Genomic DNA, 23,348 nt, shown 5'->3' on the forward strand with positions numbered 1-23,348 from the left:
GACTGTGGAACACCATTTTATAGTAGCATGGTCTTGGCAAGCGTAGTTCATTTAATCTTCCAACAGACCTTTATGGAGAATATACTGTGTGTCAGAACTGTTCTAGGAAGAGAAAAGAAACATTATAAGACTTATTATGTGTTAGAAAAATCACTAGCTGTGGTAAGAACTTGTGGGGATGAGTGGAACTGGGAGTCTGTTGAAAGAGCCCATATGGAAACTGTTGGGAGTCCGGTTTGCAGCACTTACAGTGGCAGAGGAGAGAGAGAGGCTGAAAAGCTACAGGAGAGTACGAGCAACAAATCAGTGATATATTGAACTCTAAGAGTCAGGGGGAAAAAATATATATATATATATATGTGTGTGTGTGTGTGTGTGTGTGTGTGTGTGTGTATGAATCACTTTGTCTACGTCTGAAACTAACACAACACTGTAAATTCACTATACCTCAATAAAAAATTGTTACAAAATAGAATAATGGCATTTTATATTAGGCTAAGTTTGACATTTTAAGTGTTTAAAATACTTAGGTTTTGGGCTTCCCTGGTGGCGCAGTGGTTGAGAGTCTGCCTGCCGATGCAGGGGACACGGGTTCGTGCCCCAGTTCGGGAAGATCCCACATGCCACGGAGCGGCTGGGCCCGTGAGCCATGGCCGCTAAGCCTGCGTGTCCGGAGGCTGTGCTCCGCAACGGGAGAGGCCACAACGGTGAGAGAGGCCCGCGTACCACAAAAAAACAACAAAAAAAACCCACTTAGGTTTTATATGTATACATAAAACACAATTCTTTAGTGCTGTGAAATCATAATTACAGCAAACAATATAAATGTTAGACTTATTGTCAAAGCGATAGCACATTTTAGAATTAGCAGTTTGGCATTTCGAAAAGTATGTTCTGAGGAACATTGGTCCTGTGAGATGAAAGAGAGCCTCCATGATCAAATAAGTTTGTAAGAACAAGTATGATATTCCCCAAACCTTACTAAAGTCTCAGTTAAGTCTCATAGCATAGAAGCCTATTTATTTTACCCATGTATTTCCTAAACTTACTTAATCACAGAACCATTTCTTCTCATAATACATGTGTTCTACAAAAATGCTATTAAAATAGAGATTTAAGAGTAATCATATGTATCACATAAGTTATAATCAAGAACAGGTGAGTTCTTTGCATTACAATGGATATAGGCTGTTTAGAAAAACATAGCCAGTTTGACAAAAGGCCCACAGGTATAGTCAAATGGCAAAAATAAGCATAGAATTAAAAGTCCTGTCTTGCTTTTATCTTCTACTGATTGTTAATAGAGCCAGAAAGATAACGGCTGACCTTTTCTGTACTAGCCAATAAAATGAAATTAAAGCAGGGAGAAAGAATACAGAAAGCTTCTAGGAACAAACATTACAAGAATTAGTAAAGCTGGCCTGGCTTAGTCATTATTCCATTTAGATTTTTATAAACATAAAACAGATTACAATATATCTGTACCTCACAACATAGTGAATTTTCCCTTATTTACATACTGCATAAAATATTGTCAGTCACCACAATATGCAACATAATTGACTATAAATTAGGCCATGCTGTAAGCACTGACCAGAAAAAATGTAAAATTATTGCTACCAGTACAAATAACAAAAACTAACATAATATTAGTTACCATAAAGAGCTGTGATTATACTACAACCTTGTATATATTCATTAGTGGTTAAAAAACTTCCTATTTTTAAATGAGATTTTTAACAAGAGCTGTCCCAAAAGTCCATTATGCAAAATAAAATATTCAAAACATATTGAGGCTATCAGATGCATAGTAATGTAGAATGGCAGAATGTTCATAACTAAGTCACAAAGCTGAACTTGAGTCAGAAGCTCTCATTTCTATTCATTCTTTCAAAATATAAAAGTAAGAGCTTTTGTCACGTACATTCAAAGTATTGTCATTTTGGAGCACCTTAAAATCAGAAAGAAAATTAACATAAAACATGCTGCTTATTCTTGAGTGATTCTCTCATCAGTACTATTATCAGTTCAATAAAGTTATCAGTGCTGAAATAAGAATACACCTGACTAATCTCAAACAATAATGAGCGATGAGAGCAGTGCTTCTTTGGTTATTATCATCATTGTCAACTTGGTGTTCTCAGGAGTTCTAATTTTACTATGTTTAATTCTAACTATTTATTACCATTTTATAGAACATTAAAAGGAAAAAAGGTAGAACATTCATTAGCCACCCAACTCAGTACAACTCACTGTTTGCTTTGTATGTGTGTGTTTTAAATATATTGCTGTATCTTTAAGCTTTGGCCAGAAATCCATCAAACGTTTTGAACTTTTCAAACTGTCATGACTTCTCAAGCCACCTAACACACCACTGCATTCAGCTCTCTTTAAAAGGAAAATCAGGCATTAACTCCAATAAATTCCCAGCATAAAGCCTAAACCTATGTATTTTCAGTCTTCTTCAGCTCTTTTTCTCAAGTCACAGAGGACTGTCATTAATGCTTTCTAAACGTAATCACTCCAGTTTAGTTTTTGATCTTTCCCAAGCCTCTAAGTCAGTGCTCCAGATTTTCCCTCTTTAATGACTCGGTCCTCCCTGTTAAACAAAACAACAATAACAAAAACTCATTCAGCTTTGCATCTTCCCCCAACTACTCCCTACATTCTCCTTCTGTTTATGGTTAAGATTCTGATTGCTTTTGTATCTCTTTATAAACCACTTATTTTTCATCCAACTACAATCTAGCTACCCCTCTCTACTCTAGTTCAAGGGTTAGCAACTTTTTCTGTACAGAGCCAGATGATATTTTGGGCTTTGCTGACCACATATGTCTCTGTGATGTATTCTGATTTATTTTTTGTTTGTTTGTTTTAAACTCTTTAAAAATGTGAAAACTTCCTTTGGTACAGGCTGGATTTGGTTTGCTGGCTGTAATTTGCAGAAAGCAGCTCTGGTTAAAACTACTGTATCAATAATACCAAAAAGTTCCTTTCTGGTGTTTGAAGGGACTCCTCCCTACACAAATTCAAGGCGAATTAAGTGATAAGCTGAAGGAAGGAAGGCCATCAGCTTTAATATTGATAAAGCTGAGGAGCGGTAACAATGGGCTTCCTATGCAGCTACATGTCTCGCCCAACAACCACGGCCACCCCCTCAACAGATTCACCCTTAAATAGGCTGTAGAGGAGACCAGCAAGCTGCTTTACAGGCAGGATGGCTCCCAACGAGAAGTAAAGTCTGTCCTGGGCTCATCCATCATTCCATCTCCATGGGGTAAGGGGTGGAGCCAGCAGGCCAGCAAGCCTAGGCAAACTGGCCTCTCTGGAGGAGACCAGAGGCATAGAGAAGTAGCTCCCTGCTACCTAATCCTCTAGACCGCCAAGCCACCTCAGATTCCTTTTTCATTTATTACCACTTTGCAACACGATGGTTTTGAACACTTTCTTTTAATTGAAACTTTCCTCCCCATTGGCTCCCAAGAGACTAAATTCTTTGTAGCCACACTCTCACTAATTCTACCTTGGCATTCTCTGACCTCCTCTTTGGCCATCTTTTCTCATTCTACGTACTTTTCTGGGACATCTCATTCATTTAAATAATATCAGCTATCATCTTTTGCTTTTGATACTTATAACTCCTTTAGTAGCCCAGATCTTTCTCTGTGTTCCAGAGCTACAAATCCCAAAGCATCCACCTATCTTGTGAAAAACAGAACAACTATCTACAAATTTTCCAGAAACATTGGTTTCACCCTCATCTTTTTTAGGAACGTAGCACATTTGGGGCTGAGGTAGCAATAATGTCTCTCTCTATGCACCATCAGTAACTCTTCTGATTTAAATGTAAACCATAAGCAGATAGAGATTGGTGAGAGAATATTTTATTTAGATGAGTGGATGAATGTGTTTGTACAGCCATCCCTGTCCTGTGTATAGAAGTACCTCAGTTGGTGGTAGCACAATCAAGGTTGATTTTGAGTAGAGTTTCAAAGCCCGGTGGTGAGTAAAACAATTTCTCACTGCATGTGTAATTTCTCATCATTATAAAAAGGATGATTATCTTTATACTTTTATCATAAATGAAAGCAGGCCACCATTATTACCTTTAGAGATAGATAGCACCATTGCAACATTATTATATTACTTTGTTTTTGAGAAGAGTAAATCTGAACACTTAAAAAGAAGCTTTCTATTGCATGTGCACAATTTTTGATTTTTAAAATATTTGACAGTGGGAACCTTGCTAAAAGATGGAAATAAATGATATTCCTTAAAATACAGTAGCCATAATTTTTATAGCATGAAAATAGTCATAGTATGAATTTTTTAATGTTTTTCTAAAAATAATATTTTTAAAACATTTTTTTTTATTTCCAGCACCTTGTGGAAGTCGTTCAACAGGTTCAGAAGGCACTGTTCTATCACCAAACTATCCAAAAAATTACAGTGTGGGACATAATTGTGTTTATTCTATAGCAGTTCCCAAGGAGTTTGGTAAGTAAGATACATCTCATCGTATAGAGTATCATTCCAGACATGCTTTATTTTCACTATATGCTATCAAAATGTTAGTTGTTTTTTAATGAAAATATTTACTATTCATAAAGTACTTTACAATTTTTTTTAGATAGTAGCTTTGTAATAATAAAATTTTAAGGTTATTTTACTCATTTTGAATTTATAGTCAAGTGCACAGGTGAACAACAATATAAAAATGAAAACAGGATTGTTTTTAATTTTTAAAAATAAGTACATCCAGTAACCTTGCAAGTGCCTTCATATTGGAATTTCTTAAAATGGGAAATTACCAGAGCATAAAGCAAAGTCTGCTCTGCAAAATATGCATAACATCAAATATAGAACTTTATAATAATGACAATAATATGTACAAAACAATCGTATCAGTTTTATACTTTATTAACACATTTCCAGAAAGAAAAGATTTTGGTTTTAGGCACCTAGTTTCTGGGACAGCATGGAATATAAAAAGACAGCAAAGGACATTTCAGCTCATCTTGTCAACCTGACAATCTGTTCTGCATTGGCACTGAGAAGACAATGTGTCCTTTGCTGCCTTCACATCTCCCTGATCACAAGTCTTAGAAGTCACTTACCTGGCTTCTAAAGGTTTTGGATCTGAAATCCAGCTGAATCTAACCCAGGTTTAACTCTATCCAGCTGGATAGGCAAAGGAAATTTAGTGAGCAGTAAACTGTTGGAGAGAGGCTGAAAGTTTAGACTTCTAGAATTTAGATTTGCAACATTGTGTTACATGGTAAAGGATTTGCTGTGAAATGAATGTCTGAGTCAGGATGACAAAGTATTATAGCAGAAGGACATAGATTTGATCATATCAAGATTTTTGGATCACATATTGACTTAATGTTTCTGCTGATATATAAAATAAGCTGATGCTTCCAGTCCAATTTCTTATAATGAGACAATACCTATATATGCTCTACATGCCCTCCTTTTCTCTGTTCTGAAACAAGTCCAAGATCCTCAACTTACTTAAAAGAACATTGTCATCAGAAGGGAAGTACTAAACCTTTTATTTTAACCTTAAAATAGAATTGATGATGTTAGCATTAGCAAGGTGTCTATTTCTTTTCTCCGAACTATTTCTTCTTCTTAGCATATTGATCGGTTAAATCAGAGTTGAGTTCTTTAATTGTGAAGAGAACAATGGTTTAGAAGGAAAGACGTCATCCACTTAATCGTGTTTATTTTATTTTATTTTATTGTCTTTTGTGCCCAAGAGAGTCCGTTCCTTGCTAGAGGGGTTTATAGGCCCCAGATGCCAAAAATATTACATGTTTGATGACAGAATCCTAGCAATGCTAGTCCAGAAGACTGCATGGCTATCTGAGTCCTCTTTGGAAACCATTAATTGTTCTTTTATACTCTGTTCTTGGGATGTCATGCAATCAAAGAATGAAAAGGAAGAAAATCAGGCATTTCCTTTTCTGACACATAAACATTTGGTCACCTGGAGGTATTTTACCATACCCTATGCATGTATGCATCTATGTTCAAAAAGAGAAGAAAAAAGTACTGATTAAAATAAAACTAAATTAATAGATTCCTAATGAATGGAATCTTTATTTTAGCAGAGTTAATATAAGTTAAATTTAATTATCTTAATATGAAATAATGCAACTAATAATTGGTGGTTTCTAACACTAATTTTTTTTAAACAAGTCCTTTTGGATTATCTGTGGGTAAAATCAAATGCACTTTGATTTATTAGTAAGGAAACTGATTTTGTTTTATAAATGTTGCATCATTCTTTATTTCAAACTACTCATAGAGTCTGACTGAATTCTAATTTCAGCTTGTCACACCTTAGCTATATATCTTTGGATAAGTTACATAATCTTTTTTGAGACTCAGTTTCTTTATTTGTAAAGCAGGGATCATTATGTCTATGGAGCAGAGCTGTTGTTAGTAATAAACGAGAAAAAAATATATATATGTGTATGTATGATATCTTACATAGTCCATACCATTGGGTTTAAGAATACAAGCTTTGGAGTCAGATTTCTGGATTCAGAACACAGCTCAATTTACTCTTTTTCATTGGAGTGATTACATCATCTGCCTGAGTCTTTTCTTATCTCTGAAATAGAGGTGGTAAATGTCTATTTCTTAGAGTTATTTTATAATTAAATAAAAAAATACGTAAGTGATTGGTATAATAACATATAGTAAGTCATACACGAGTTCACATACAGACACACTTTTTTTTTTTTTTTTTTTTTTTTTGCGGTACGTGGGCCTCTCACTGTTGTGGCCTCTCCCGGTTGCGGAGCACAGGCTCCGGACACGCAGGCTCAGTGACCATGGCTCACGGGCCCAGCCGCTCCGTGGCATGTGGGATCTTCCCGGACTGGGGCACGAACCCGCGCCCCCTGAATGGGCAGGAGGACTTTCAACCACTGCACCACCACGGAAGCCCAGACACACTTTTTTTATGTTCACATTCATAGGCACTCCCATCGCCCCCAAAAGATGAAATAAAATGACCTGGATTGCCCTAGGGTCTTAAGAGTAGTCTGGCTAAAAATAAAACATTTCTATTATGTAATTAAAGCATGAAAACAAATATTTTGTGCTTTATATCTCTAGTGACTATCCAACCACCTATTGATCACTTAAAATTTTCTGGGAACAGAGTAGAGGAATTAAAAACTACTGATCATTATAGATTTCTTCCTGTCCCTACCTTTACCTCTTTAATGTGAGATAATCAAGCAACAGTTACTGGATCTCTGCAGATCAAATTTCTATTTTGCTTCTTCTTCCGCTCATTCTCTCTTTGCCATAATTTCCCTCTGTTGCCACTTTGAGTTATGTTTTATGACTTTTTGGTATCACTTCATAGCATATCACTTCTCACTTTTTCCCTTTTCTTGTCATTTATCCCAAATTATGATCATTTCTTCTTCCATATATTTTATATGCTGACACTCTTAGAATATAATTTTTAAAATCATTTAGCATAAGATCTGTCAATACACTCAGTTCGTATATTGGGATTGCAGTTTTTTTTACAAGGGTTAAGGTTCTAAAGTCATTATGTAAGGAGAAAATCACATATAATCAATATTACCCATGAAATACCTTAAATCAACCATAGAAGATCATCTACGTGTTTTTTTGTAAGCCATATTATTTCACTAATTCTAACAGGACATTTTTCCTCCAGTGTTAGAAAGATAACAGTTTGTTCAGATAATACCAGATGAGCTAGTTTGGTTTCTTACAGTTCACTTAGTACCAAATTACTTTCATTTATTTATTTTTGCCCAGTGTAGATTTGAATTCATATCAATTAAATGTGCACATAACATGACTCTACTAGTTGATTTAGTGAATACTATTTTGACGGTGAATTCCTATCTTTCAGTTTTTCTAGATAAGAGAATCATCAATTCATAACACTTTCATCAGCATCATTGGATTTCATTTCAACTTCAGCTATTAGGGTTACTTTGGTAATACTCATTCTGAAGGATTCAAGTTGTTTTAAATACTTAGAAAAATAACAATTATGGATCAGTTACTGATATTTTGCTGTCTTTCTTCTAACAATTAAACTATTTCACTTGGATTTTTTTGGTTTAAAAATACCCCACTTGGGACTTCCCTGGCAGTCCAGTGGTTAAGACTTTGCACTTCCACTGCAGGGGGCATGGGTTTGATCCCTGGTTGGGGAACTAAGATCCCACGTGCCACACGGTGTGGCCAAAAACAAAAAATGCCCTACTTTATCTATTAATAAAATAAGTTTTAATTTTCCTTCATCTTTCAATTTTAAATTATAAGTTGTTTCCCCTGATGGTTTGGTTACTAAAGTTCTTCATTCATTAATTTTAAGTGCCAAAAACATGGCAGACAATTTTATTATTTTGAATTTGGTATAGGTAAGATGCTTTAGAATATAAGAAAACTGTTGACATTGTTAGAGGGAAAATATTTTTATTAATATTGTGTATTTATACCTATAGTGTAGGGGCCAAAATCATATTGCAAGGAGGGGGTGGTTAGTAAAATTGGGAAAAATGTTGTGAACCTCATTTCAATAATTTTGGCTGAGATAAAACAGAAAGAGTTAGGGTGATAGCTAAAGTAGTATACTAGTCAGAGGCTAATGTTTGTTTTTGTCTGTTTTCTCTTGGGGTAGAAGATAGTGGAGTTTTAATTTTAAAGCTCAAGAGAACAATAGTGGGGGGGGCAAAATTGAAGATTTTAGATGGACCAATTAGTAAAGCAAGATCCTTGAAGCAATGTAAGGAGATGGGATTTTAAAAACCTGGAGGTCCTCTTTAAACTATAATTAAGGAGAAATGATTCCTAATTAGTATCGTACCTACATTAGTTTCACATGGAATATTGCCTTGTGAAATTATCACCACTTTCTGATCTCTCTCCCCTTTTCCCCTTCTATCACCCACTCTTTACATTATGGGGAATATCTGTAAAAGAAATATATTAGTGTCCTAGGGTTGCCATAACAAAGTACTACAAATTTAGTGGCTTAAAACAACAGAGATTTATTCTCTCACAGCTCTGGAGGCTAGGCCCCTGAAATCAAGGTATCAGTAGCATGACACTCCCTCTGCAGACCCTAGGGAAGAGTCCTTCCTTGCTTAAGTAAGTCCTTCTTTACTGTGTAGAATGTAAACTAACATTCAGATTTCTTGGAGAATTCCAACATGTAAATCATATTGAGGAAATCCAAGGATAGTCTGTGGTGACTTAACTTTGTGTTTAGCTTTCCAGATAGTCTCACCTCCTAAAAGACCCACTATGAATGCATATTTGTTAAGATACAAAGCTTACTCTTTACCAAGATTAGCTTTCACAGTGGGATCTTGGAAGTGTTCATGAAAACCACTTCAGGTTTTCCTTTTTAGATTTCCCAGTTAAGATGCCCTCTCTCACATCTTTTGTTCTTGGTGTAGACTCTTGGTTGAATAGGTTTCAAAGTCATGAATCCCTAAATCACAGAGTTATTGTCAGTCTAGTCTACTCTGTACAAGGGACATAGAGTTACTAAAACCTTTTGTGTATTGCTGTGGGAGAGGATTTTTGTTTTGTTTTATCTTTAAATTAGCTGTCATCATCTTAAACATTTCTCCCAATTCCACATATTTTATATTTGTTTCTTATTTGCAACCATTTTCTATCCTATCTCCCACTGTAGTATTTTTCCTCCTGTCAATCTAGAAACATCTTTCTCTGTGACATTGCCTACAATATAGGGTTATAGTTTTTTTTTAAATTAATTTCAAACTTTATTGTAATATTATATTATATTACATTATTACATACAATATTATATTAAAACTGATCTGTTAACAACTATCTCATTAATTCTTATTATAGTCATTAAATTCAGTACTTCCTTTCCATCTTATAGATTTAAGAAATCACATAATGATTGTAAAATGCAATTTATTTTTACAATATATCTGTCACATTTTTGTGTAAACTGTTACTGTCTGAAAAGTAGTCTTTAAAAATTTAGGTCGCCTTAGAATTTAGAAGGAAAAAGCAAAATGTATTGAAACTAAGATGCACACACACTATATATAAATGTATATATGTGTGTATATATATATGTATATGTAGACTTTTTAAGGTGCACCAATATAGTTATGACCTGCATATGGAAGGTTAACTGACTAGTCTCATCTTTTATGTTAAAACTGATAGCCGTTCTTTTGCTCTGTGTATATTCTCCTTTAAAACTCAGGCATATATTTGACAATTTGCCTTTTTTTAAACTTTTATTGGCATATAGTTGATTTACAATGTTGTGATAGTTTCAGGTGTACAGCAAAGTGATTCAGTTATACATATATATATATTCATTCTTTTTCAGGTACTTTTCCCATATAGGTTATTACAGAATATTGAGTAGAGTTCCCTGTGATATACAGTAGGTCCTTGTTGGCTATTTATTTTATATGAGTAGTGTGTATATGTCAATTCCAAGCTCCTAATTTTTCCCTCCCCCACGTTTCCCCTTTGGTAACCATAACTTTGTTTTCAAAATCTGTGAGTCTGTTTCTGTTTTGTAAATAAATTCATTTATATCATTTTAAAAATTAGATTCCACATGAGTGATATATGATATTTGTCTTTCTCTGTTTGACTTACTTCACTTAGAATGATAACCTCTAGGTCTATCCATGTTGCTGCAAATGGCATTATTTCATTCTTTTTTCATTGCTGAGTAATAGTCTGTTGTATATATGTACCAAATCTTTATCCATTCCTCCATCGATGGACATTTAGGTTGCTTCTGTGTCCTGGCTATTGTAAATAGTGCTGCAATGAACATTAGGGTACATGTATCTTTTTGAATTATGTTTTTGCCCAGATATATGGCCAGGAGTGGGATTGCTGGGTCATACGGTCATTCTATTTTTAGATTTTTAAGGAACCTCCATACTGTTCTCCATAGTGGCTGTACCAATTTACTTTCCCAACAACAGTGTAGAAGGGCTCCCTTTTCTCCACACCTTCTCCAGCATTTATTGTTTGCATATTTTTTTGATGATGGCCATTCTGACCAGTGTGAGGTGATACCTCATTGTAGTTCTGATTTGCAATTCTCTAATAATTAGTGATGTTGAGCATCTTTTCATGTGCTTTTTGGCCATCTGTATGTCTTTTTTGGAGAAATGTCCTTTTAGATGTTATGCCCATTTTTTGATTGGGTTGTTTGTTTTTTTGACATAAACCTGCATGAGCTGTTTGTATATTTTGGAGATTAATCCCTTGTTGTTGACCATTTGCCTTCTGATCTTATATTTAGGTGTTTTCAAATGACCTATTTTTGTCAGCATTGTTTACATAGTTTATGTTTTTGTTACCTGTCTTTATACTTAATTCAGTAATTTATTGTCATTAATTTTCCCCATATTTTAGTGACAAATTGTTTTGAGATTCTTTTTATATTCTCATTAAGTCACTAAATCATTTTATTGGCATTCTGTTTCTTCCTGGTATGAAGTTTTCAGTAATGAATGAACTCTTACAGTCATTCAAGGCTATTTATATTTTATATTTAAAGTGTATGACACTTTATTTTTTAACAGTACAGTTGCATCAAATTCAATGATTAGTCTTTTCAAAATATTGAATTTACTTATCTAACAATGACAAATAATGTTCACAAAATGTGTGTTTATTTGATATTTATATTTGCTCTTTATCATCACTTGTTAGATACAGAGCAATTGAAAAGAAAAGAGAGCTCTTTTACTCTTAAAATTGATGATTGTGTTAATGTCAATATGCAGAAGTGACTCTGTTAATTGTGTGCCTGTTAGAAAGGAAACTTATTTTTTTGAGCCTAACATTTTAGGGTAAGGAAAATGTAATTATCATATGTATTTATAATCATATTATTTAATTTTTTGGTTACTATTTCTATAATTATATTTGAAGCCATGTTTGGTCACCAGATAGAACAGGATCCCCCATTCAGATGTCAAGACTCATGATACCACACAAGACCAAGAGGGTACAAAAGGATGTATTACTCATATAATGAGGCTTTCTGAGAAGAGCAGGGCAGTAACCAAGACTGGATCCAAGCAGATCTAAAATTGCTTAAGGGAGCAAATAAAGCTGACTGGCTTTGGGTTTTATAGTGGTGGTGTTGGAGTGAAAGCCCCCACATGATGATCAGGGCTGATGAGGTTTGAACTTCCCAAAGGTTGTAAAGGAGAATGCACACAGGCTTTCTTGTCAGCTTGCCCCAGATATCAGAAAAAAGGGAAACTGGGGGATGGAGGAGAGCTTGAACTTGTTAGCAGTTAAAGATCAAAGATGATCACCTTCATCACAATTCACTGTTAGTGTCTGACTGAGTGAAATATGCCATATTTGAACTTGTTTAAAGCCATAATGGCACTTTGTGAGGCCTGCATCCATTTACTAAAGGAGATGAAAATTCATTGACTACCTTGTTCCAGAGCTCAGCAATATGGTGAGAAGTGAAATGAGTGCCTTGATCACTATCAATAACGATTAGAACTCTGGAAAGGATATGGACTGTCTTGGTGAGGCCTTGTATTGTGGCTTTAGTTTTTATTTTTTAATTTTTTTAAAACTCTTTATTGGAGTGTAATTGATTTACAATGGTGTGTTAGTTTCTGCATTATAACAAAGTGAATCAGCTATACATATACATATATCCGCATATCTCCTCACTCTTGCATCTCCCTCCCACCCTCTATATCACACCCCACTAGGTGGTCGAAAAGCACAGAGCTGATCTCCCTGTGCTATGTGGCTGCTTCCCACTAGCTATCAGTTTTACATTTGGTAGTGTATATATGCCCATGCCACTCTCTCACTTGGTCCCAGCTTACCCTTCCCCCTCCCTGTGTCCTCGAGTCCATTCTCTAGTAGGTCTACGTGTTTATTCCCTTCTTGTCCCTAGGTTCTTAATGACCTTTTTTTTTTTTTTTTAGATTCCATATATATGTGTTAGCATATGGTATTTGTTTTTTCTCTTTCTGACTTACTTCACTCTGTATGAAAGACTCTAGGTCCATCCACCTCACTACAAATAACTCAATTTTGTTTCCTTTTATGGCTGAGTAATATTCCATTGTATATATGTGCCACATCTTCTTTATCCATTCATCTGTCGATGGACACTTAGGTTGCTTCCATGTCCTGGCTATTTTAAATAGTGCTGCAATGAACATTGTGGTACATGACTCTTCTTGAATTATGGTTTTCTCAGGGTATATGCCCAGTAGTGGGATTGCTGTGTCGTATGGTAGTTCTATTTTTAGTTTTTTAAGAAAACTCCATACTGTTCTCCATAGTGGCTGTATCAATTTACATTCCCACCAACAGTGCAAGAGGGTTCCCTTTTCTCCACACCCTCTCCAGCATTTATTGTCTGTAGATTTTTTGATGTTGGCCATTCTGACCAGTGTGAGGTGATATCTCATTGTAGTTTTGATTTGCATTTCTCTAATGATTAATGATGTTGAGCATTCTTTCATGTGTTTGTTGGCAATCTGTATATCTTCTTTGGAGAAATGTCTATTTAGGTCTTCTGCCCATTTTTGGATTGGGTTGTTTGTTTTTTTGATATTGAGCTGCATGAGTTGCTTGTATGTTTTGGAGATTAATCCTTTGTCAGTTGCTTCATTTGCAAATATTTTCTCCCATTCTGAGGGTTGTCTTTTTGTCTTGTTTATTGTTTCCTTTGCTGTGCAAAAGCTTTTAAGTTTCATTAGATCCCATTTGTTTATTTTTGTTTTTATTTCCATTTCTCTAGGAGGTGGGTCAAAAAGGATTTATGTCATAGAGTGTTCTGCCTATGTTTTCCTCTAGGAGTTTGATAGTGCCTGGCCTTACATTAGGTCCTTAACCCATTTTGAGTTTATTTTTCTGTATTCTTTTACAAGTAGCTGTCCAGTTTTCCCAGCACCACTTATTGAAGAGGCTGTCTTTTCTCCATTGTATATTCTTGGCTCCTTTATCAAAAGTAAGGTGATGATATGTGCATGGGTTTATCTCTGGGCTTTCTATCCTGTTCCATTGATCTATATTTCTGTTTTTGTGCCAGTGCCATACGGTCTTTATTATTGTAGCTTGTGGTATAGTGTGAAGTCAGGGAGCCTGATTCCTCCAGTTGCATTTTTCCTTCTCGAGATGGCTTTGGCTATTCAGAGTCTTTTGTGTTTCCATACAAATTGTGAAAATTTTTGTTCTAGTTCTGTGAAAAATGCCATTGGTAGTTTGATAGGGATTTCATTGAATCTGTAGACTGCTTTGGGTAGTATAGTCATTTTCACAATGTTGATTCTTCCAATCCAAGAACATGGTATATCTCTCCAGCTGTTTGTATCATCTTTAATTTCTTTCACCAGTGTCTTATAGTTTTCTGCATACAGGTCTTTTGCTTCCTTAGGTTGATTTATTCCTAAGCACCTTACTCTTTTTGTTGCAGTGGTAAATCAGAGTGTTTCCTTAATTTCTCTTTCAGATTTTTCATCATTAGTGTATAGGAATGCAAGAGATTTCTGTGCATTAATTTTGTTTCCTGCTACTTTACCAAATTCATTGATTAGCTCTAAGAGTTTTCCTTTAGCATATTTAGGGTTCTCTATGTATAGTATCATGTCATCTGCAAACAGTCACAGCTTTCTTTCTTCTTTTCTGATTTGGATTCCTTTTATTTCTTTTTCTTCTCTGATTGCTGTGGCTAAAACTTCCAAAACTATGTTGAATAGTAGTGGTGAGAGTGGGCATCCTTGTCTTGTTCCTGATATTAAAGGAAACGATTTCAGTTTTTCAACATTGAGAACGATGTTGGCTGTGGGTTTGTCATATATGGCCTTTATTATGTTGAGGTAAGTTCCCTCTATGCCTACTTTCTGGAAGGTTTTTATCATAAATGGGTGTTGAATTTTGTCAAAAGCTTTTTCTGCCTCTATTGAGATGGTCATATGGTTTTTCTTCTTCAATTTGTTAATATGGTTTATCACATTGATTGATTTGTGTATATTGAAGAATCCTTGCATTCCTGGGATAAACCCCACTTGATCATGGTGTATGATCCTTTTAATGTGTTGTTGGATTCTGTTTGCTAGTATTTTGTTGAGGACTTTTTCATCTATGTTCATCATTGATATTGGCCTGTAGTTTTCTTTCTTTGTGACATCTTTGACTGGTTTTGGTATCAGAATGATGGTGGCCTCATAGAATGAGTTTGGGAGTGTTCCTTCCTCTGCAATTTTTTGGAAGAGTTTGAGATGATAGGTGTTAGTGCTTCTCTAAATGTTTGATAGAATTCCCCTGTGAAGCCATCTGGTCCTGGGCTTTTGTTAGTTGGAAGATTTTTAATCACAGTCTCAATTTCAGTGCTTGTGATTGGTCTGTTTTTATTTTCTGTTTCTTCCTGATTCAGTCTCAGAAGGTTGTGCTTTTCTAAGAATTTGTCCATTTCTTCCAGGTTGTCCATTTTTTGGCATATAATTACTTGTAGTAGTCTCTCATGATCCTTTGTATTTCTGCAGTGTCAATTTTTACTTCTCCTTTTTCATTTCTAATTCTATTGATTTGAGTCTTCTCCCTTTTCTTCTTGATGAGTCTGGCTAATGGTTTATCAATTTTGTTTATCTTCTCAAAGAACCAGCTTTTACTTTTATTGATCTTTCCTATTGTTTCCTTCATTTCTTTTTCATTTATTTCTGATCTGATCTTTATGATTTCTTTCCTTCTGCTGACTTTGTGGGGTTTTTGGTCTTCTTTCCTTAATTGCTTTTTGTGTAAGTTTAGGTTGTTTGAGATGTTTCTTGTTTCTTGAGGTAGTATTATATTGCTATAAACTTCCCTCTTAGAACTGCTTGTGCTGCATCACATGGGTTTTGGGTCACCGTGTTTTCACTGTCACTTGTTTCTAGGTATTTTTTGATTTCCTCTTTGATTTCTTCAGTGATCTCTTGGTAATTTGGTAGTGTATTGTTTGGCCTCCATGTGTTTGTATTTTTTACATATTTTTTCCCATAATTGATAGCTAGTCTCATAGCATTGTGGTCAGAAAAGATACTTGATACAATTTCAATTTTCTTAAATTTACCAAGGCTTGATTTGTGACCCAAGATGTAATCTATCCTGCAGAATGTTCCATGAGCACTTGACAAGAAAGTGTATACTGTTGTTTTTGGATGGAATGTCCTATAAATATCAATTAAGTCCATCTTGTTTAATGTGTCATTTAAAGCTTGTGTTTCCTATTTATTTTCATTTTGGATGATCTGTCCATTGGTGAAAGTGGGATGTTACAGTCCCCTACTATGATTGTGTTACTGTCGATTTCCCCTTTTATGGCTGTTAGCATTAACGTTATGTATTGAGGTGCTCCTATGTTGGGTGCATATATATTTATAATTGTTATATCTTCTTCTTTGGATTGATCCCTTGATTATTATATAGTGTCCTTCTTTGTCTCTTGTAATAGTCTTTATTTTAATTTCTATTTTGTTTAATATGAAAATTGGTACTCCAGCTTTCTTTTGATTTCCATTTACATGGAATATCTTTTTCCATCCCTTCACTTTCAGTGTGTATGTGTCCCTAGGTCTGAAGTGGGTCTCTTGCAGACAGTATATGTTCAGGTCTTGTTTTTGTATCTATTCAGCCTGTTAATGTCTTTTGGTGGGAGCAATTAATCCATTTACGTTTAAGGTAGTTATTGATATATGTGTTCCTATTACCATTTCCTAAATTGTTTTGGTTTTGTTATTGTAGTTGTTTTCCTTCTCTTCTCTTTCCTAACTAGAGAAGTTCCTTTATCATTTGTTGTAAAGCTGGTTTGGTGGTGCTGAATTCTCTTAAGTTTTGCTTGTCTATAAAGGTTTTCTTTTCTTTTTTTTTTTTTAAATTTTATTTTATTTTATTTTTTTGCTTTATAACAAATTTAATCAGTTATACATATACATATGTTTCCATATCCCCTCCCTTTTGCATCTCCCTACCACCCTCCCTATCCCACCCCTCCAGGAGGTCACAAAGTACCGAGCTGATCTCCCTGTGCTATGCGGCCGCTTCCCACCATCTATCTACCCCACGTTTGGTAGTGTATATATGTCCATGCCGCTCTTTCACTTTGTCACAGCTTACCCTTCCCCCTCCCCATATCCTCAAGTCCATTCTCTAGTAGGTCTGTGTCTTTATTCCTGTCTTACCCCTATGTTCTTCATGACATTTTTTTTTCTTAAATTCCATATATATGTGTTAGCATACAGTATTTGTCTTTCTCTTTCTGACTTACTTCACTCTGTATGACAGACTCTAGGTCTATCCACCTCATTACAAATAGCTCAATTTCATTTCTTTTTATGGCTGAGTAATATTCCATTGTATATATGTGCCACATCTTCTTTATCCATTCATCCGATGATGGACACTTAGGTTGTTTCCATCTCCGGGCTATTGTAAATAGGGCTGCTATGAACATTTTGGTACATGTCTCTTTTTGAATTATGGTTTTCTCAGGGTATATGCCCAGTAGTGGGATTGCTGGGTCATATGGTAGTTCTATTTGTAGTTTTTTAAGGAACCTCCATACCGTTCTCCATAGCGGCTGTACCAATTCACATTCCCACCATCAGTGCAAGAGTGTTCCCTTTTTTCCACACCTCTCCAGCATTTATTGTTTCTAGATTTTTTGATGATGGCCATTCTGACTGGTGTGAGATGATATCTCATTGTAGTTTTCATTTGCATTTCTCTAATGAGTAAAGATGTTGAGCATCCTTTCATGTGTTTGTTGGCAGTCTGTATATCTTCTGTGGAGAAATGTCTATTTAGGTCTTCTGCCCATTTTTGGATTGGGTTGTTTGTTTTTTTGTTATTGAGCTGCATGAGCTGCTTATAAATTTTGGAGATTAATCCTTTGTCAGTTGCTTCATTTGCAAGTAGTTTCTCCCATTCTGAGGGTTGTCTTTTGGTCTTGTTTATGGTTTCCTTTGCTGTGCAAAAGCTTTTAAGTTTCATTAGGTCCCATGTGTTTATTTTTGTCTTTATTTCCATTTCTCTAGGAGGTGGGTCAAAAAGGATCTTGCTGTGATTTATGTCATAGAGTGTTCTGCCTATGTTTTCCTCTAAGAGTTTGATAGTGTCTGGCTTTACATTTAGGTCTTTAATCCATTTTGAGCTTATTTTTGTGTATGGTGTTAGGGAGTGATCTAATCTCATACTTTTACATGTCCCTATCCAGTTTTCCCAGCACCACTTATTGAAGAGACTGTCCTTTCTCCACAGTACATTCCTGCCTCCTTTATCAAAGATAAGGTGACCATATGTCCGTGGGTTTAACTCTGGGCTTTCTATCCTGTTCCATTGATCTATCTTTCTGTTTTTGTGCCAGTACCATACTGTCTTGATTACTGTAGCTTTGTAGTATAGTCTGAAGTCAGGGAGCCTGATTCCTCCAGCTCCATTTCTCGTTCTCAAGATTGCTTTGGCTATTCGGGGTCTTTTGTGTTTCCATACAAATTGTGAAATTTTTTGTTCTAGTTCTGTGAAAAATGCCAGTGGTAGTTTGATAGGGATTGCATTGAACCTGTAGATTGCTTTGGGTAGTAGAGTCATTTTCACAATGTTGATTCTTCCAATCCAAGAACATGGTACATCTCTCCATCTATTTGTATCATCTTTAATTTCTTTCATCAGTGTCTTATAATTTTCTGCATACAGGTCTTTTGTCTCCTTAGGTAGGTTTATTCCTAGATATTTTATTCTTTTTGTTGCAATGGTAAATGGGAGTGTTTCCTTGATTTCACTTTCAGATTTTTCATCATCAGTATATAGGAATGCCAGAGATTTCTGTGCATTAATTTTGTATCCTGCAACTTTACCAAATTCATTGATTAACTCTAGTAGTTTTCTGGTAGCATCTTTAGGATTCTCTATGTAGAGTATCATGTCATCTGCAAACAGTGACAGCTTTAGTTCTTCTTTTCCAATTTGGATTCCTTTTATTTCCTTTTCTTCTCTGATTGCTGTGGCTAAAACTTCCAAAACTAGGTTGAATAAGAGTGGTGAAAGTGGGCAACCTTGTCTAGTTCCTGATCTTAGTGGAAATGGTTTCAGTTTTTCACCATTGAGGACGATGCTGGCTGTGGGTTTGTCATATATGGCCTTTATTATGTTGAGGAAAGTTCCCTCTATGCCTACTTTCTGCAGGGTTTTTATCATAAATGGGTGTTGAATTTTGTCGAAAGCTTTCTCTGCATCTATTGAGATGATCATATGGTTTTTCTCCTTCAATTTGTTAATATGGTGTATCACGTTGATTGATTTGCGTATATTGAAGAATCCTTGCATTCCTGGAATAAACCCCACTTGATCATGGTGTATGATCCTTTTAATGTGCTGTTGGATTCTGTTTGCTAGTATTTTGTTGAGGATTTTTGCATCTATGTTCATCAGTGATATTGGCCTGTAGTTTTCTTTCTTTGTGACATCCTTGCCTGGTTTTGGTATCAAGGTGATGGTGGCCTCGTAGAATGAGTTTGGGAGTGTTCCTCCCTCTGCTATACTTTGGAAGAGTTTCAGAAGGATAGGTGTTAGCTCTTCTCTAAATGCTTGATAGAATTCGCCTGTGAAGCCATCTGGTCCTGGGCTCTTGTTTGTTGGAAGATTTTTTATCACAGTTTCAATTTCAGTGCTTGTGATTGGTCTATTCATATTTTCTATTTCTTCCTGATTCAGTCTTGGCAGGTTGTGCATTTCTAAGAATTTGTCCATTTCTTCCAGGTTGTCCATTTTATTGGCATAGAGTTGCTTATAGTAATCTCTTATGATCTTTTGTATTTCTGCAGTGTCAGTTGTTACTTCTCCTTTTTCATTTCTAATTCTATTGATTTGAGTCTTCTCCCTTTTTTTCTTGATGAGTCTGGCTAATGGTTTATCAATTTTGTTTACCTTCTCAAAGAACCAGCTTTTAGTTTTATTGATCTTTGCTATCGTTTCCTTCATTTCTTTTTCATTTATTTCTGATCTGATTTTTATGATTTCTTTCCTTCTGCTAACTTTGGGATGTTTTTGTTCTTCTTTCTCTAATTGCTTTAGGTGCAAGGTTAGGTTGTTTATTCGAGATGTTTCCTGTTTCTTAAGGTGGGATTGTATTGCTATAAACTTCCCTCTTAGAACTGCTTTTGCTGCATCCCATAGGTTTTGGGTCGTCGTGTCTCCATTGTCATTTGTTTCTAGGTATTTTTTAATTTCCTCTTTGATTTCTTCAGTGATCACTTCGTTATTCAGTAGTGTATTGTTTAGCCTCCATGTGTTTGTATTTTTCACAGCTCTTTTCCTGTAATCGATATCTAGTCTCATAGCATTGTGGTCGGAAAAGATACTTGATACAATTTCAATTTTCTTAAATTTACCAAGGCTTGATTTGTGACCCAAGATATGATCTATCCTGGAGAATGTTCCATGAGCACTTGAGAAAAATGTGTATTCTGTTGTTTTTGGATGGAATGTCCTATAAATATCAATGAAGTCCATCTTGTTTAATGTATCATTTAAAGCTTGTGTTTCCTTATTTATTTTCATTTTGGATGATCTGTCCATTGGTGAAAGTGGGGTGTTAAAGTCCCCTACTATGATTGTGTTACTGTCGATTTCTCCTTTTATGGCTGTTAGTATTTGCCTTATGTATTGAGGTGCTCCTATGTTGGGTGCATAAATATTTACAATTGTTATATCTTCTTCTTGGATCGATCCCTTGATCATTATGTAGTGTCCTTCTTTGTCTCTTCTACTAGTCCTTATTTTAAAGTCTATTTTGTCTGATATGAGAATTGCTACTCCAGCTTTCTTTTGGTTTCCATTTGCATGGAAAATCTTTTTCCATCCCCTTACTTTCAGTCTGTATGTGTCTCTAGGTCTGAAGTGGGTCTCTTGTAGACAGCATATAGATGGGTCTTGTTTTTGTATCCATTCAGCCACTGTGTGTCTTTTGGTGGGAGCATTTAGTCCATTTACATTTAAGGTAATTATCGATATGTATGTTCCTATTCCCATTTTCTTAATTGTTTTGGGTTCATTATTGTAGGTCTTTTACTTCTGTTGTGTTTCTTGCCTAGAGAAGTTCCTTTAGCATTTGTTGTAAAGCTGGTTTGGTGGTGCTGAACTCTCTCAGCTTTTGCTTGTCTGTAAACGTTTTAATTTCTCCATCAAATCTGAATGAGATCCTTGCTGGGTAGAGTAATCTTGGTTGCAGGTTTTTCTCCTTCATCACTTTAAGTATGTCCTGCCACTCCCTTCTGGCTTGTAGAGTTTCTGCTGAGAGATCAGCTGTTATCCTGATAGGGATTCCCTTGTGTGTTATTTGTTGTTTTTGCCTTGCTGCTTTTAATATGATTTCTTTGTGTTTAATTTTTGACAGTTTGATTAATATGTGTCTTGGCATATTTCTCCTTGGATTTATTCTGTATGGGACTCTCTGTGCCTCCTGGACTTGATTAACTATTTCCTTTCCCATATTAGGGAAGTTTTCAACTATAATCTCTTCAAATATTTTCTCAGTCCCTTTCTTTTTCTCTTCTTCTTCTGGAACCCCTATAATTCGAATGTTGGTGCGTTTAATGTTGTCCCAGAGGTCTCTGAGGCTGTCCTCTGTTCTTTTCATTCTTTTTTCTTTATTTTGCTCTGCAGCAGTTATTTCCACTATTTTATCTTCCACCTCACTTATCCGTTCTTCTGCCTCAGTTATTCTGCTCTTGATCCCATCTAGAGTATTTTTTATTTCATTTATTGTGTTTTTAATCGATGCTTGATTCATCTTTAGTTCTTCTAGGTCCTTGTTAACTGTTTCTTGCATTTTGTCTATTCTATTTCCAAGATTTTGGATCTGGGAAATAGAATCTTGGATCATCTTTACCATCATTATTCTGAATTCTTTTTCAGGTAGAGTGCCTATTACCTCTTCATTTGTTAGGTCTGGTGGGTTTTTATCTTGCTCCTTCTCCTGCTGTGTGTTTTTCTGTCTTCTCATTTTGCTTATGTTACTGTGTTTGGGGTCTCCTTTTTGCAGGCTGCAGGTTCGTAGTTCCTGTTGTTTTTGGTATCTGTCCCCAGTGGCTAAGGTTGGTTTAGTGGGTTGTGTAGGCTTCCTGGTGGAGGGGACTAGTGCCTGTGTTCTGGTGAATGAGGCTGGATCTTGTCTTTCTGGTGGGCAGGTCCACGTCTGGTGGTGTGTTTTGGGGTGTCTGCGGACTTTTTATGATTTTAGGCCACCTCTCTGCTAATGGGTGGCGTTGTGTTCCTGTCTTGCTATTTGTTTAGCTCAGGGTGTCCAGCACTGTAGCCTGCTGGTCGTTGAGTGAAGCTGGGTGCTTGTGTTGAGATGGAGATCTCTGGAAGATTTTCGCCGTTTGATATTATGTGGAGCTGGGAGGTCTCTTGTGGACCAGTGTCCTGAAGTTGGCTCTCCCACCTCAGAGGCACAACACTGACTCCGGGCTCCTCAATTTGGGATGATGTGTTGTCTATTCATGTATTCCACAGATGCAGGGTACATCAAGTTGATTGTGGAGCTTTAATCCGCTGCTTCTGAGGCTGCTGGGAGAGGTTTCCCTTTCTCTTCTTTGTTCTCACAGCTCCTGGGTCTCAGCTTTGGATTTGGCCCCGCCTCTGCGTGTAGGTCGCCGGAGGGCGTCTGTTCTTCGCTCAGATAGGACAGGGTTAAAGGAGCAGCCTCTTCGGGGACTCTGGCTCACTCAGGCCGGGAGGGAGGGAGGGGCACGGAGTGCGGGGCGAGCCTGCAGCGGCAGAGGTCGGCGTGACGTTGCACCAGCCCGAGGCGCGCCGTGCGTTCTCCCAGGGAAGCCGCCCCTGGATCCCGGGACCCCGGCAGTGGCGGGCTGCACAGGCTCCCGGAAGGGCGGTGTGGGCAGTGACCTGCGCTCGCACACAGGCTTCTTGGCGGCGGCAGCAGCAGCACCCGCGTCCCACGCCCGTCTCTGGGCTCCGCGCTTTCAGTCGCGACTCGCGCCCGTCCGTGGAGCCCCTTTAAGCAGCGCTCTTAATCCCCTCTCCTCGCGCACCAGGAAACCAAGAGGGAAGAAAAAGTCTCTTGCCTCTTCGGCAGCTCCAGAGTTTTCCCGGACTCCCTCCCGGCTAGCTGTGGCACATTAGCCCCCTTCAGGCTGAGTTCTCGCCGCCAGCCCCAGTCCTCTCCCTGCGCTCTGACCGAAGCCCGAGCCTCAGCTTCCAGTGCTGCGCGCCCCGGCGGGCGAGCAGACAAGCCTCTCGGGCTGGTGAGTGCCGCTCGGCACCGATCCTCT

At 36.7% G+C, this 23,348-nt stretch overlaps 1 protein-coding gene across 3 annotated transcripts in view; it reads left to right on the plus strand.

Moving 5' to 3' along the window:
• CSMD3 (CUB and Sushi multiple domains 3) overlaps nucleotides 1-23,348 on the plus strand; it is a gene marked incomplete at both ends in the record, with an annotated part of 1,109,686 nt that overhangs the window by 862,370 nt on the left and 223,968 nt on the right. For all 3 annotated transcript variants that reach the window (XM_082600704.1, XM_082600705.1, XM_082600706.1), the window contains one exon: nucleotides 4,381-4,497. In XM_082600704.1, the coding sequence (XP_082456830.1) occupies nucleotides 4,381-4,497 (117 nt within the window). The remainder of the gene's footprint in view (nucleotides 1-4,380; nucleotides 4,498-23,348) is intronic.

Source organism: Mesoplodon mirus (assembly GCF_964341445.2).
Source record: "Mesoplodon mirus genome assembly, chromosome: 16".
NCBI lineage: Eukaryota > Metazoa > Chordata > Mammalia > Artiodactyla > Ziphiidae > Mesoplodon > Mesoplodon mirus.